Genomic DNA, 16,578 nt, shown 5'->3' with positions numbered 1-16,578 from the left:
GGACAGCATTTTCCCTCACACTTCTAATGGCCTTCCTCAGGACTTGGCATTTTATATTCTCTCTCACACACTCTAAGGCCAACTTCAAAAGATCAGCAACAAGCAAATTGCTAGAGAACTGTGAAGATCTAAACTTGATGCTGGCTGCTGCTTTGTTCTAGGGATGAACACCTTAAGGAAGGGATTCCTTGAACAGTGGAGTTAGCTGAGTTTTTCAGTTTCTATCAATGTGCCTATTCACATGCAAATGTACCAGATAAACCAGCGATATCACGGGACCCCCTAGTCCTCGACCACTACTGATGCCTCAGTGGTTATCATGATAGAATTCTTTGTGACATTTTAAATATTTAAAACAATAGATTTCTGATTTTGTAGTTTCCATACAATATTTAAAACGTCAGACTACAAAATCAGAAATCTGTTTTCAACTAGAATGTTAAAAAGAAAAAAAAGGTTACACATTTTACGATACATGATTTTATTTACACAACTGATTTTCTTAGTCACCTTGATTACAAAAAAAGGAACACGGTCTAGTTTAATGACCTTTCATAAATAGATTTTACAAATTTTAATAACTGACAGATTGCTACTTAATACTCAGTAATACTTAATACTTAGGAACTTCTGCATATATGTGTATGAAAATTCCAATAGAGCTAATAAGGATGGGGACTTGTATAACTCAGGAATAGACAATTAGGTTATTGGTCAAGGATAAATTCCCCATCACTGGGTCAGCTGTTTAGACCTGGAGTTCTTACCCTCCTGAGAACAAACCTGTTGCAGCAATTCACACTTACTGTGTAGGCATTTTTAATAATTTGAGTTTATTTAATAATTTGAGAGTTCATTCTTATTTCCGCATTTAGTAAGACTATCATTAAGCATATCTGAAAACCAAAAGTTTACCATGTCTATAGATATTTGTAAAAGAACTTATCACAGTGTATCTGAAAAACAGCCCAAATTAGAGCCAGGTTAGGTGTCCAACAAGCATTTTTCAAACTCTCCCTCTGGGTGTGTGCACACACACCATAACGCTCTATTACGCACACATCCAAGCCTTGGCCTCACAAAATGCCATAATTTTGCTGTTTTTGTGAAATGCATATATAAAATACAGTATTTGAATGAGACTATTTTAAGTCCTATCAGTGCTTTAAGTCTGAAGAGCAGGCAGTGTTTTGGTAATCCGACTCTTTTCTGCCAAGTTACAGTGCTGACAACACAGCCAGGAGAGCTGCTGGGACTTCCCAAAAGCTGCCCCCACAAGACTGGAGGAGTGTTGTGCGTCTATGACCACAAACAAGCGATGAAGAATGACAAGAAGCTTATGAGTCATGGTCAGAATCTAAGAAACAGAAACGTCTTGTAGCAGCATTAAATTACAAACACAGGAAGAACTGATCCATGGGCCTTTCACACAGGCTCTATAAGAGCCAAACACCATCTTTTTCACATCAGAATTGTAATCAGAGGTGTAGCAGTCCTTTGTCATTGTCATTGCTACTTCTAACACAGCTAGTTAGCCTGTCCCTTTATGAGTAAGTTGATAAGATTCAAATTAAAGTGAGTACAAGCCCTATCTGCTCCTAACAGGTCAGAGGAGCCACTGCTTTCGCCCCTACTTGGCTGTGGGGTGTGCTGCAGGCTGGTGGCAGGTGGGATTCACAGCAGCAAAGCCTTTGCTGTCAGCAGTCCTGGGACTCCAACAGCCCCCTTTCTTCATACTGTTCTCATCAGGGGTAGTGGTTGCTCGGTGCCGAACATATGAGGATGATGTGGTGGGCCCGGGGGACAAATGTGTCTTGTGAGCCCTCTTCCCTGATACCACCATCCACACAGTAAAGATGGCATCAAATCTCTCCATTGTGCTAAATCTAGGAATCATCTTAATCATGATGAAAACCAAATGTCTTCCTAAGAAAAGGTTGTATGATTAAAAAAAAATCATTCTCAAGATCTCGAATGCTGAGCCCAGGCCCATCCTCGGGTCCCCTCTGCCCCTCCAGCCCTGGAGGGGCATTGACACTACCCCCAGGCCCTCCCAGGCTCTCATTCTGAACAAGGACAAGTCATCTGGGCCAGCATTTTTCCTAGTGCCTTTTGTGTGTGTGTGCTTCATGTTAAACTTTTTTGCCTTGTTTGGCGGCAACCAGAAAAATCCAACAGTTCAGGTCCAATTTCATACACCAGGTAGTAAGCAGTGGACCCACACATGTGAACACAGAATGTTGGCAGTCACTGATGGACACAGACCAATACCGGGCGCTGCTGGGCACTGAAGAGAAAGGAATGCTTAACCACTAAGACCCAGAGCTCTTATCCGGTGTGGCATGTCTGCTAGGAGGGAAAATCACCGGCTATCAGAAGTAAAACCACCTTGGAAGTTAAAACAAACTACCAAAAACGAGTCTGCCGCCTGGGAACTGAACATGGCTTGGCCAATGTGACGTTCACAAAGAAAGGGCCGGTAGACTTTCCATTCTCAGCATGTTTCTTCCCCTTGTGAGTTCATTACCTTTCACAAAGAAATGTTAACTATCAAACGTGTCCATTAATTTTGCCGCTGAGGGTGAAAGCATCCAGTTAGCATATACACTATCATTTGCATATCTTGGAAACCCAGTGTTAGTGCCATCAGCTCTCGTGAGTGGTACAGGACTCTCTCCAGGCCAGTTCGGGTCTGACATGCCTAAAAATGAAAACAGATCATTTGTTCTGCACTGAAGAACCAAAACTTCAAGTGCAGACAGTAAGGCCTTGGCAAAACTCCCTTTGATGTTCAAACCAAACTCGTGGTTTCTGTGCCAATTATATTAATGGTTTTGTGCTTCAGGTTTCCAAAAACACTGTTATCGTTAAGGGAATATCATGTGCTCTCTTGGTAAATGTAACTTAACAGACACTACCAATTTGACTTTTATGAGCTTGAGACTCTCAAATCTGATGTATATTTGTCAAACTGCTTAACTTTTTCTAAGGCAGTGTAGGGCAACAGCACACTGCTACACTCATTGGCTTACTGCAGTGGGAACGTTCTATAAAACGTTCTCTAACATAAAGGAGGCACTCGTCTGTTGTCTGGAGCCTACAACGGAGAAGAGGACCTTCCAAATCGAGGGCGCACGCGGGCCAGCCTCATAGCATCGTCAGCACAAATGGAGTGTGGCATTAGACACAAAGCCAGTGAGGAGTCAGTGAGTCAGAAGGCATGCAAAAGGAACCGTCTCAGCTTGAAAAAATGCTTGAAACTCCAAGATTTCAAACAACCAATGATGAAGTTAGGAAACAGAAAAAAATTTCAAGTATTTAATCGAAGACAAAAGAAGGAGTTTTGGCAAGAACCATATTTACTGTCCATTGCAAGACCACAGCACCACAGACTATGTTCTTTCAAAAAGCAACTGCTCCGGCTTTAGCACTGACTTCGTAAGTGACAACTGTCCTGAAGGTGGGTAAGGCAAAGGATGTGAAAGCAGCAGTGGGGGTGTGTCCTCCCAGGGCCGGCCAGCTCCTGCAATCTCACTGCCCCGGATGGAGGACATGCAACTGGGACTGGGGCTGAGGCTTGGCCAGTGGCCGCTTGCCAGTCCCAGGTGGCCTCTGAGAGGCACCCGTCTGCCCAGGAGGGGTCTGGGGGAACCTGGCTGTGTTCCCAGTGCAGGGTGGGTGGTGCTGGCAGCTCCTTTCTCAACTGAATACCTCCCCAGATTTGTAAATTTATCCACGTAGTTAAAGTAGAAGTGCTATGACTTGATTCCCACCATAGAAATGCCTTATTCAGCCTGTTCTTGGTCTCCCCTGAGAGTTCCACCCTGATCTGTTTTTTCCTCTACCATCCTAAGTTGCTGGGCGATGTGATAATTACACTTATTTTCACATCCTTTTAGAAAAACATAGTTGCAAAAATGCCTAAATGTAAACTGGATGCAAAGTCAGACATTTACAAATAAAAAGGTTCAGAGCAAGACTTTGGTTTTGTTCAGACCAGAAACATTTTTAAAAAGCATCACAGAGAGGAAGGATAGTGCAGAGGGGACAGCAGTGCTAGAATCTAGTAAATGCATGGGAAATTCTACCATAGAGTTTGTTTTCAATCCATGTGGAAGGGAGGGCTCGAGGGAGGGGGGCATTATTACAGTCCACCAGGGGTGTCTCCTCCTCTGAGAGGCCGTCGTCATAAAGCAGGGAGTCGGACGGAGTGGACGCCGCAAGGTCCAAGTAGTCCTAGAAGAGAGAGATGGCAGGTCACTCCACGCCATGCGCCACGACTAGACACAACTCAGGTCCCCTGCCGCCCTCAGGGCAGAGGCTCTGGCTGAGTCTCCACCTTGCAACAATCTCCCGGCCTCTCCGGGAGACCAGGGCCAGGCTGCGCTGAGCTCCCAGGACTCCTGGCTAGCCTGGTCCTGCTCTGAGGTCCCCATGGCTCCCCCTGGTTGTTGTCTATTCTGTCTCTTCCCCTAGAAAGTCACCTCCCTGGGGACAGAAATGTGCTCCCTCAGGGTCCTATCTCCAGGGCTTGGAGGGCAGCCCCAGGGGATGCCTCATCCAGCTGCCCCTGGCCCAACTCGGAGACGGGTGGCAGGGAACTGGCCCGCTGACAAACCCTTGGGCTCTGGGGGAGCCCACTGCAGCGACATGCCAGGATGCAGCCCCAGCCTACAGGATGTTTTCCAGCTTTCCCCAAGGATCCCTGTCATCTAGAACATCACGTCAGGGCTGAGACTTCTGAAATCTGACAGTGCTGTCAGGGTGCACATGACCCTGCTACAGGCACAGGCTCCCCAGCATGAGGGGCCACTTGCATCTGCTCCTTTCAATGCCCAGCTTGAATGTGCACAGAGGGGCCCAGTGTTTTCCTGGCTGTTTCTCAGCACTGTTCTAGGAAGGCCAGAACCAGTGATCACTTCTGTTTAGAACAACCCTGCATTCTCAGGACTTGGGAGTTTTCATCCAAGCGAGACAGTGATGTGAAGTGTTCCTACGGGGTCCTAGGTCCTGCATCCTGCTATCCAAGTCTGAAGAAGTGACAATTCAGTAAATGTGCCAATGTTAAGACAAGGTCTGTGTGTAAACCCCTTGAGGACAGGGCTGTGCTGGTCTTGTTTATTTGGATTCCCAGCCTCTGAGACACAGTACGGGTCCTAGCAGCTGCCTGATGAAACTGGATGAAAATGTGTAGAACTCACAAACTGTACTTCCAGGCACGCGGGCTGACTCTGGTCACCCCCCGATAAGCTTTGTTTTGCCTACATTCGGCTCTGGGAAATTTAAATGAATTGTTAACAATAAAAACTGGGAGACAACATAAACCTCGTAAAATTCAGAAGACCCGGTCCATTCCTGGCTCCTTTCTCTGCAGGCCACAGGTACCCCAGCAAGGAACCTTTTGGAGGGGCCTGGCTGTTTGTCACAGTCTCCACTGCTCCTTACTCACTGCCCTCCCCCAGCTGGGCTCCCCTCTGGGCATCTGAATTTTGGGCACTTGCTTCAACTCGACTTTCTCATTTTCCATTATGGAAAACAATTTTTTTGGCTTTGGAATATTTTCCTCCCATGCCTGTCTGTAGAGAGCTCTTCCTAAATGTCAAGAATCTTGGTTTCTTCATGACTTGAAAAGAAGCCCAAGCAGCCTGGCCTGAGAAGGGTTCAGTCTGCTGTCTGCACGCAGGGGAGAGCATGACTGTCTCTCTCTGCACAATCCCACTGTGGCCTCCCACTGGGAACTCTGAGGGCTAAAACCACTGCCTGGGGTGAGGCTGGAGTCTCCCATGCCACTTTCAGCTGGTGGGAATTGGCCCCAGGCACTCACTCTGCTCTTAACCATCATCTTCTCCAGGTCTTTGCTGATGTCCGCAAACACTGGCCTTTTGTCTGGCTCCTGCTTCCAGCACTGCAGCATCAGGCGGTACCTGGTGGGAAGAGCAGACAGGCCAATGTGACCCAAGCAAGGCCAGGTCTCGGAAGGACAGCCCACCACAGTCACCTCACCCTGCCCTGCACCCTGGGCCCAGTGTGCTCTGTTTCCAACCCCAAAGCTATTTCTGCATCGCTGACATCTCTGAGCCTTGCTGGGACTGGGGCATGACCTGTCTGCAGGATCCCAGCCCATGGGCCACTGTGCTCAGGTCTCCCAGAGCTGTGGTCCAGAATCCTATAGGCTTCCCTTCCCTCCAAGGGAGATTCATTTTTACTTCCCTTGCAAAGACACTGGTAAACAGCTCACTGGATACTATGCCTGCTCTGGCAGCTAAGTGATAAGTGCCCGTCCTTAAAACTCTCAAGAAGGATGAATTGACTGAGGGCTTTTAGGTGTGGAGACAGACAAACAAGAACCTTTGGCAATCACATGTCTGTCCTGCACTGTCCTTGCTTGCTGGGTGCCCAGGCAGACCACAGTGCTCCAACTGGCCACCAGCTGGGGGCCCAGGGAGGTGGTGCCTGGCTTCTTGGCCCAGGATGCCCCCTCCACGCCCCACTCTATGGAATGCATGGACCAAGCATCTCTGCCTCTGGGCAGCCCTTTCTCATCTGTTCTCGGCCTGGTTTCTAAGACCATCTCTCCCAAGAGTGTAAAGGCTTCAACCTCTCAGGTTGCAGCCCAGGCTGCCCCTGCCTGGCTCTGTACCTCTGCTCAGGCACCCCTTAACACGTGCCCCCTGGGCCATTTGGAATTACCAGCTCTTCCCCAAGTGTCATGCTGGGACAGCTCTCAGCCTTCGAGCTTGTATTGCACCAGTCCCTGCTCTCGCTCATTTTTATAAGAGCCCCTAGCAAGCCCACCAGCCCTCAGCAGGGTAGGACCCCCAGCATCTACGGCAACACCCAAGGATGGCTCTCTAACCTCTGCCCTGCCCACTCCCCAGCCCCCACTTCTCCTGGTTTCTCCTGGGGCTGCTCTGGATGGGGAGGGAATGCACACAGGTGTCCCCTCCCTTCCCAAGTGAGGCTGGGCCAAAGCCGGTTCCCGCTCACATCTCCTCGCTGCAGTTGTCTGGCCTCTCCATCCGGTGGCCGGTCTTCAGAAGGTTGAAGAGCCGCTCAGGAGGAATCCCAGGATAGGGGTTGCCCCCTAGGGTCACAATCTCCCACAGCAGGACACCGAAAGACCATCTGCAGAGAGCGAGAAGACCAGTGAGTGGTTCCACCTGGCCCTCACAGTGCCCTCCGGGGGGCCCAGATGTCAATCCCCACCACCAAGCACCTGCTGACCCTGTCGGCCCCAAGCACAGATGCTCACAGATGTCAGCCTGGGTCTGGTTGCTCAGATGGATGTAGTATGAAGGTGCGGAAGGGCTGCCTGTCTGCCTGGCCCCTGCTCCATGAAGCTGAAGTCCCTGCCCAAGCCACTCCCATTGGAGCAGCCACACCCACAAGGGGCACATGAGGTTTGGCACTTAAAGGGGTGAGAATGCAGACCACCAGACTCAGAGTGCCTTATATAGTTCTTTCACCATTTCTATGTGCTTGGAAAATTTCGTAAAATCTTAGAAGGAAAAAAGCTATAGAAAAACATTTTAACTGTGAAGGAAAACTTGCTGTGCAATGGGAACAATATCATATCACAAAACAGCATCGCATGAGCCCATTTAGGGCAATAAAAAGCATACATGTGCACACCACAGAGCACACCAGAGGGCAGCCAGAAGTCACTGTGCGGTGTGGTCCAGTGACATTCAGTCTCTTCTTTATGCTTTTCTCTCTGCCTTTTCCAACTAGCCTACACTCAGCTTATGTAATTGGGAAGCTGTTGTCCAAATGGTTGCTCACAGCCCACAGTATTTAAGATGCACGTGTTGGCCAGGTGTGGTGGCTCACGCCTGTAATCCCAGCACTTTGGGAGGCTGAGGTGGGCGGATCATTTGAGGTCAGGATTCGAGACCAGCATGACCAACATGGTGAAACCCTGTCCCTACTAAAAAATACAAAAAAATGAGCCAGGAGAGGTGGCGCGTGCCTGTAATCCCAGCTACTCAGGAGGCTGAGGCACAGGAATCGCTTGAACTCGGGGGGTGGAGGTTGCAGTGAGCCAGTATTGTGCCACTGCACTCCAACCTGGGTGACAGAGTGAGACCCTATCCTCCCATCAAAAAAAAAAAAAAAAAAAAAAAAAAAAAGAGATGCACATCATACCTCTGGCTGACTATAGAACACTTTAGAGGCAAGAATCCTGTGTTTTGAAAGCGATCAGCTCTTGTCACTGGACCTGAATAATGAATTTTTGGCTTTCACCTTTGAGCAGTGTGGGGCACACCAATCTATAAACTCACACAAGGCCATCTTCAGGTGGAGTCCCCAGGCTCCACTTGTGGGTGGGGGCAAGTCACTGGGCACTCTGCCTGAGCCCAAAGCCCTATTCAGGACCACAGGAGGGTAACTGCTGGGCTGGGCCTGTGAGTCACCAAGGGGCCCAGAGGGAGGCGTGGGGCTGGCAAGGGCGGGGGAGGCTGGGTTACTGGCCACCTGCTCTGCTCTCATGCTCCACTGGAGCTTTCAGAACTGCAGGCTGGCCTGGCCCAGCCATTCGCCTCATGAATACATCACGAAGTCCCCTCAGTGAGGGGGTCATTGTGGAGGGCTGACACTGCAGACAGGTGCTCAGGGCCAGCGCAATTCCCTGGCCAAACTGCATGGATGGGGTGTCATGGCCTGACTACACATATAAGGGTGTTTCTGTAACCCCCACCCCAAGACAGCAACACCCACACTTACACATCACTTTGGGTGGTGTAGATATGATCAAAAAGAGATTCAATTGCCATCCATTTAACTGGAATCCGACCCTAAAGAGGGGATGGAAGAAAGACATTTAAGTTACTCTGACGCTCTAGGAAGGAGGGGTGATGGAGAAGGCCAGGCCCTATCCCTGAGCTTTCAGCAGCCAGAGTGCTGTAGACACTCCTGGGCACAGAGCTGGCCACACACAGCTTTGAAGGGGCTGGAGCTTCAGCCTGAACCTCCTGGGGATTGCTGAGATGCTGGCGGGAGTCAGCTGCCTGCCCACAGCCACACAGGGCCAGTTTGTCACACGACACAGGCCTGCTGGTGGTGTAGAGCAGTGCTTCCCTATGCATGGGCCTGGAACTCCTCCAGCAAGATCTCTGCTAGGGTTCTGAGGGCCAATGTGTTTGGGAAACCAACATCTAGCATTTCCATGTTGGGCACTTTGCCAGCAGCTACCACACTGAAAGAGCCTTGAGGGAAGGGATTTGTCTGTGTGCCTTGGGGGAGGCTGTTTTTTCTCTCTTATTGTGTTGCAGGGTGCTTTTAGTATCTCTGAATGAGTGTCCCCGGCCTCCTACATCCCTCATCAGTGCTGGGGTCTGACCTAACAAATCCTTTCCAGGGTAACTTGAGAAACAGCTTCTCCACAGACAAGCCTGAAGGTGCAAGTCCATTTTAAAAATGTGTGCCTTAGGTTGTAACACAACATTACTGTCACTTCTTTTACTTAAACACATTAGGGATTTATGTCCTTAGGGCACTGTGGCTGTCTTGGTAGCAGTGTGTGACAGTGCAGCCTGCACACCTTGTGTAGGAATGCCTTCAGCTTCTCTCCCTGGAGGACCAGTACATCAACAGGAAGGCTGTGTCCACACCCTCCACAGAGCCTGGGCCAGCCCCTACCCCTTCCCCTGCAGCAGTTCTGAGATCTGCTGTCACAAGGGAAACCCCAGAAGAAACTGAACAGCTCACAACCCCTGGCAACACAAATGACTTTTCCAGACCCCTCAGAGTAAAGCTGAATCATAGGAAGTTGCCTTTTGTGTGTGTGTGTGTGTGTTTTGTTTTGTTTTGTTTCTTCTTCTTTTTTGAGCAGGGTCTGCTCTGAACGTCTGGGTAGCATGGCCTTTGAGCAGCCCCCTGAACTTGACCTGCCTGGGCTGCCACTGGGAGGCTGCAGGAGAGGGGCTGACGTGGGCAGAAAACCTAAGGGCCAAGGCAGTTGTCCTGGGACTAGGACCACGGTAGGGAACCAGGTGTCCTCAAGGGTGCCCACTGCCTGTTTCATAGCCTTGGACAAAGCTGGGCTGCGTTTCTGGATCCTGTCCAGGGGGTTCCTATGCCTCTAAACTCACCCAGCCCAGCATCCAAGGCCCTTGTGCAGGAGAAGCCTCACTTGTAAAGCAGTACATTCCTTTCTGCAAAGAATGACGATCCTGCTAATTTCATCCCACCTTTCTTTGAGAAAAGAGCTAAGGTCACATCAGAACGGTGACCTTTATTCTGCAGAAGAGGACTGTTAGTTCCGCAGCATGAGGTGGCCTCTGAAAAGTGTGGCAAGGACCTCAGTCAGTGCTGCAGGGGAGGGGTGCCCTCGAGGCCGTGGAGGAGAAGGACATGCCAGAGGCTGAGCGGAGTTCTAACTGGGTCCTTGGGGACCCAGGGTCAGAAAGATTTGGGGTGAGGGCTATAAAAAACTTAGAGTTCCACAAATCTTCGGTATCTTTCCTAGGTGTCTCAAGGGCACTGCCCGCCCTGTGGTGCAGCTGGGATCTCCGGGAGCCCTGCCTCACCCCCAGGACTGGGCACCTTGCTCCTCTTCACGTAGGAATCCTCTTCATAAACATCTCGGGACAGGCCGAAATCCGAAATCTTCATCTTCCGCCCCTCAGCTACCAGGATGTTTCTGGCTGCCAAGTCCCGATGAACGAGCTGCGAGGAAAAACAGCACAAGTCCTCAGGCCATGGCCCAGCGGCAGCGGTCACTGGCTCAGCCTGGTTTGACCAGCAGAGGGGTAGGGTGTGGCCCGGGTAGCGGCCTGGTGAGACCTGGGCCGGGGGTGTGGCATGGCAGGGGTGTGGCGGGTTAGAGCGGGGCATGGTGGGGGCGTGGCAGGCCAGGATGTGGGTGGCAGGGACATGGTGGGTCAGGGTGTGGCCTGACCGGGGCTGGCTGGGTGCACAGCCATATGCACGCACCTTCATCTCGGCCAGGTACTGCATCCCCCGTGAGATCTGCCAGGCAAATGAGATGAGGTCGCCCATGGTGAGGGCCCGCTCGTCTGGGTGGTCCAGGGAGCTGGAGTTGCGGCTGCCTCCACTGCCCAGGTAGCCGGGCCCCACCTTGCGGCTCTCACGGAGGAAGCCCCGCAGGGAACCATACTTGGCGTACTCCACAATGAGGAGGAGCGGGCCTGGGGGTGGAGAAAGGGGGCCCTGGGCGTGCAGGTCAGGCAGCTCCGGTCTTTCGGGAGCCGGGGTGGGAGGCTGCAGGACCCCCAGGCCCAGCCACCCAATGAGTAAGGGGGCAGACACAGCCCTGCCTCGGGCAGTACAGTTGCAGCTCCGTGGAGATCGAAGACCTTGAAGTCTCAGTTCTCTCTTGAACCACTTGCTCTCTGCCTCCTGCTGCTCGTGTGGGCGCCTCCTTCTAGAGTTGCCTGAGGCAGGTGACACTGCCCTGGGAGGCACCCCCCCCGATGCTAGGACCCCATGCCTTTTTGCCTCCTGGGTCCTGCCCCAGTGCAGGCTGGGGGTGCTGATGGAGGCAGAGACCTGCGCAGATGCAAGGGTTCCCGCCTGGCGCTGGGCTCTGGACGCAGCCTGCTCCCTGTTCCCGCCTGTCCTGCCCCAGGTCCAGCCTCCAACTCTACTGGTGCTGAGCAGAATGCCTACTGCGTGCTCCCGGTGTTTCCCTATCCCTCTCACACACACCCGCACATGCATGCTGGGAAGCCCCTGAGCAGCACGGTGGTTTGAAAAACCAACAAACCAGGCTGGTCTCCTGGATCTTTATCTGAGAAATGGTGGCAAAGTTCCTGTCATGCAGGGCGGGGTTGGGGTCACCTGAGGTCACAGCACACCTAGTGCCCTGTGGTACCCAGGGTACCCTAGTACCCAGGATGCACTGGCCATTCCTAGAGCTCCCTGCACTGCAGGCTCAGCCCGGAACTGGGTGAGGACACATGGCAATGTCACACCAGAGACCTCTGAGTAGCCCTCTGGGCCCACGGAGTGCCGCTAGCACGCGGCCCCTCTGATGGGAAGTGCCCACTAAGCCCGTGGACTCAGCTAGACACAAGCTCCAGGCTGGGGCCTGAGCCAGGCTTCCAGAAAGAGGGAGAATAGGAAACAGGGCAGGAGCAGTCAGGAAAGGGAGAAAGAGGGAGAACAGGGCTGTATGGAGCCCCCAGCCTGGGTGCTGTGGCTGCCCACCTCACCCTGCAGCTCGCCTTACCATCCTGGCTGCAGGCACCATACAATTTGATGACATGTGGGTGGTTGACCTGCTTCAGGAGGTTGAACTCTGACAGCAGGTCTCGCAGCTCACTCGGGGAGGCGTTCTCTGAAATGCAGCACAGAGCAGGTTGCAAACGATCCCTCCTGGAAGCCCCTTCCATGACCATACCGGTCAGGATGGACCGGCATTGCCTTGCCCAAGTTCAGACAGAGAGGCCTGCAAGGACGATGCTGCTTGAGGCTTCTCCCAGCCTTTGGGGTCAGTGGACAGGGGCTTCATCCGCCCTGAGGAAGAAGCACCCTGAGGAGCCAGCATCCACACATGCCAGATCTTTCCCCAGTGTCCCAGGGCTGGGCCACCTGTGTATGTGGCATTATGTTCCTGTAGTCGTCTTTAGAAGACAGTGGTCCACAGAAATCCCCCTCCTTAATCCTTCTGGAAAGGTGAGGGGACTCCCCCAGGTACCCACGCTGACTTGTGGGAAGAGGCCCTGGAGAAGGTGGAGAGCCATGAAGGAGGTCCACACACCACGATCAGGCTCCCCGTTTCCCACTCCCGTCTGAGATGGCCAGCCTGGAGCCCAGGCATCTCCCATGCTGCTGATGTATCCATCACACACACATGTCAGCAGCTCAAACTCCGTTAGTTACTAAGAAGACCCACATTAGCACCTGAGATAAAACAGTGTTACCAGTGCACTGAACACCTGACATTCTGGCTTATTCTTAATGAACAGCATGATTCCCCAGAGAGTCTAACTGTAGAGGCATGATGGAAAGAGGACGAGGCACCACAGGGGTGGCCTGCCCAGCACACGCGTCCCGAGGGTGGCCAGTGCTGTCCTGGAATGCCCAGCAGGTGCCTGGGCCTGAAGGTATTCCAAGAGTCAGAATACATGGCTAAGCCATCCCTCCCAGGTCAGCTGTCCCACTGCCCAGCTGTGCCGTGCCGCCTCCTCTGTCCTGAAGGATTGTCTGGAAGGGAGAGGACATTTCCAACATAGGAGGACTTGGGGAGTCGGGGCCCCAGGACCCCTTGGATCAGGTGTGGGCGGCCTGGGGCTGTGCATGGCTGAAGGAAATCCAAGGGTCTCCCCGTACCCCTGGGAAGTCCAGGGTTTTACTGGCTTGGAGGTGAACCCAGTCTGAGGGGCTGGGTAGGCATCTGGAAGCACCCTGTGCTGTGCAGCCCCTGACTACTGCAAATAATTCTTGTGTACACCAACTACTCTCCCTCACTGCCATTCAGCCTGGCTGTCCACAGGGCTGGGGCCTGGCCACAGAAGAGGGGGCCACTCAGTGCAGTCACCAGCCTCAGACATGCAGGCCTGTGCGGGTAGGTGCATGTGCCTATCAAGAGCCAAACTTGTGGCATGACTGGGCATGCAGGCGAGATAGGCCCATGGGGGTCTCTTGAGATTGAGGGCCAGTCCTTACTGGTGGTCTCTTCACCAGGACCCCAGGAGACACTGGGCTGAGAGGAATGAATGGGGTAGACTGGAGTGAAGACGGCTATCAGCTCAAAACCAAAGGGCTTTTTAAATGTTTAAAGCTTAGATCTTCAGTGGCACTGGCACAGCAGCACCTCTAGAGCCTTCCAGGGAGAACAAAGTCCTCGCTCTGCTTCTCTAGGCCCAAGTGGTCCATGGGAGGGGTCCCCCAACTGCAGCCGCTCTAAAACAGCAATGGGGGCTCTTCGGGGTCCCATGCTGGGCAGGAGGGGCCTCACCCCACCCCCTCGCCCCAGAGACTCCCCCAGGTGCACTGTGCCTGTGCCTGGCAGGTACCTTTCAGCATCTTCACGGCCACTGTGGTGTACCCTGCTCTGCCTTTCAGACGGAAGGCCGTTGCCTTGACCACTTTTCCAAATTCACCTTCTCCTAGAGTTTTTCCAAGAACCAAGTTCTTCCGAGGGAATTCCCACTTTGGATCCTCCTATGTTGGAAATGAGGGAAGTGGGAGAAGAGGGGAGAAAAGTGTAAGGATGACAGGGGAGGAAGAAGGCAAGACCCTTAAAGGAGCCCCCATGGACAAGTTCCAATGTGCAGAGAACCAGCTGTCATCTGAGCCAGAGGCAATGCTGCCTGTCTCTGTCCAGGGCAGGACCCCACAGCCAGGCCCCTGAGAGCTGCTACATGACAGGTGTGGTCACAGCATGGCTTGGACTCAGTACTCTGACCGTCTCTGGCTCTTGGTCTACTGTCTCCCCTGACCCCTGCCCCAGGACTAAATGAGCACTGGTCCAGCCCAGGACCTCCGGCTACAATGGAAGTGTCCAGGGCAACTTCTCTACATAGCCACCCCTGCAAAGAAAGGCGCCACCATGTTCTGCCTCCAAGTGTGGAACCACTGCTCCTCCAGGGCTGCTACCTGCCTTCACGTACCCGTTTACTCTGCCTGCTGGCACCACCACCCTGCCCTCCCATCAAAGTTCTATCCACACATCGGGCCCACTTGGGACTGCTTTGGATGCCTTCCCAGACCCCCACCCCCAGTGCTTGAACTCTGACCAGGGAGGCCAAAGCCTGCCAGGATCCAGGAACCCTCCCTTGATGTGCCAGCTATGGGCATCTGTCACCCCAGATCTCCTGCTCCTGGGCTATCCTGGTCTGGCCCCATGTTCCCTGGGAAGCCACAGTCAAGGTCAGTGTCGACATCGCCATGGCTTCCCTGCGGCTGTCACCTCCACAGCTGGCACTGGAAACCCGTTTACCACACTCCAGAGACTGCAGTAAGCACATGAGGGCGACATCAACCTGATCCTCTCAAAAACTGAGGTTGAGTCACAGGTCCAAGACCTGCTGCTGATGAGTGTGACTCTGGAGCTGATTGGGGTTAGGGTGATGGTCTCTGCCAGCAGCAGCCCAGACCAGTGTGGCCTTCCTGGGCAGCCTTGCACAAACCCGCTGGGTTTATGAAGGACTCTGGAGGCTCCTCCTAGAGCCCTGCCACGAGAGTAAGCTGCGGCCAGGCCAGGACGGGGACCACCAACTAGGAAAGCTGGTGGGGAAGTGGTAGTGGCCACATCTGGGAAGGCCTCCTTGGCCCACACCCTTACCGAGGGCTGGGTGTTGCCTGAACAGAGGCTCCAGGGCTGAGGCCTCAGGCTGAGCTATGCTGTGGGATGTGGCCCCTCCCAGGAATCCCAGGTTACCTCCCAGCCTGAGATGGCAACTGCCAGGGCCCTGTGGCCACTGGGTGCTCAGTTTCCTCCCTGGAGGCTCCTGCCGAGGAGGTATTCACGCCACCATAAGCTGCATGGCTCACCGTTCACTCACACCCTTGGCTCTGAGCCTCTTTTCCTCCCAGAACGAGGCTTGGCTTCCAGCGCCCTGGACAGTGCTAGTGGGGACACTGAAGGGGCAGGCCACCACCAGAAGAGGGCAGAAGCACCACACAGCAGGCCTGGCCGGGACAGGGAGGCTCCAGGGTGCTCAGCACAGCCTGGAGGCTCTGAGCAACACACGCAGACCTGCAGGCCAGGCTCTCCAGAGAGGCACCCCCCTCTGATTTCAGTGTCCCTCCGTCCACACTGCTGCTCCCCTGCCCGATGCTGCGACCCTGACCACTGCCTCTCACCTGGATGGGAACAGCACCTCATCATAGTTCCACCCCACAGACTGTCCCCACACAGCACCCTACGGAAATAGGGGCAGAGCACGGGCCTCGTCTGCCCAGTGTTGGCAGTCCCTCACGGGATAGCCTCCTCTCCCCAGCTGGCCTCCCTCCCTGGAAGGCATCTGGGGAGGGCAGGTGGTGTTCCCTGCCCCATAGGGACCCTCACCGGGATCTTGAAGGCATCCACGGAGACCTGGTTCTCCATGGAGTCGAGCGAGGGCCGGCGGGCGCCGGAAGAGGAGTAGCTGACCGGGAAGGCCTGGGCGGGCCTCCGAAAGGTCATCTCAGCAGAGGGGATGGGTGGCTTGTGGGCAAACTTGTGGTAGCGGTGGATGCAGAAGGCAGACAGCAGCACCGAAACGATGAAGGAGAAGAGGACGGCGGCTGCAATCACCGTGCGGCACAGCTCGTCGCACAGTGGATCTGTGGGTGGGGGCGGTGTGAGGCTCCAGGCCCAGAGGCTCGGCACCACTGGGTACAGGCTGCGCATGCTCCACCGCATGGCTCTCCAGCCAACCGTGTCCGCACCAGCGGGGAAGTGGCCATGAAGGTGTGGGAAGGCCTGAGAACACCCCATTGGGCATGGGTACTGCCATTTACTGCCCCCTCCTAGACTACTATTGCCCTCTTACAGATGGTGACAGAGGCTCAGAGAGGCTGAGCAGCCTGCCAAGGTCACACAGCAGAGGCTATGCTCACTACACCAGCTGGCACTGGAGGGCTGGCAGGGGAGGTTAAAATTTTCCTCTGTTCCAAATGTCTTTG

General features: G+C 53.5%; 1 protein-coding gene across 3 annotated transcripts in view; it reads right to left on the bottom strand.

Moving 5' to 3' along the window:
• Window positions 1-464: 464 nt before the first annotated feature.
• LOC105486614 (ret proto-oncogene) overlaps window positions 465-16,578 on the bottom strand; it is a 52,953-nt gene continuing 36,839 nt past the window's right edge. Inside the window, exons 11-20 of one of the 3 annotated variants that reach the window (XM_011749542.2) lie at window positions 15,980-16,236; window positions 13,983-14,130; window positions 12,194-12,301; window positions 10,936-11,150; window positions 10,546-10,668; window positions 8,725-8,795; window positions 6,988-7,125; window positions 5,825-5,924; window positions 4,089-4,236; window positions 465-2,701 (exon numbers count right to left, since the gene is read on the bottom strand). In XM_011749542.2, the coding sequence (XP_011747844.1) occupies window positions 2,544-2,701; window positions 4,089-4,236; window positions 5,825-5,924; window positions 6,988-7,125; window positions 8,725-8,795; window positions 10,546-10,668; window positions 10,936-11,150; window positions 12,194-12,301; window positions 13,983-14,130; window positions 15,980-16,236 (1,466 nt within the window). In that variant the 3' untranslated portion in view covers window positions 465-2,543. Of the gene's footprint in view, window positions 2,702-3,304; window positions 4,237-5,824; window positions 5,925-6,987; window positions 7,126-8,724; window positions 8,796-10,545; window positions 10,669-10,935; window positions 11,151-12,193; window positions 12,302-13,982; window positions 14,131-15,979; window positions 16,237-16,578 lie in introns of those variants that run through there. The other 2 variants (XM_071070054.1, XM_071070053.1) reach the window with 2 other exon arrangements.

The sequence above is a fragment of the Macaca nemestrina genome, chromosome 9 (assembly GCF_043159975.1).
Source record: "Macaca nemestrina isolate mMacNem1 chromosome 9, mMacNem.hap1, whole genome shotgun sequence".
Classification (NCBI taxonomy): domain Eukaryota; kingdom Metazoa; phylum Chordata; class Mammalia; order Primates; family Cercopithecidae; genus Macaca; species Macaca nemestrina.
The sequence above is the reverse complement of the archived record's forward strand: the minus strand, read 5'-3'. Positions and strand labels throughout refer to the sequence as shown.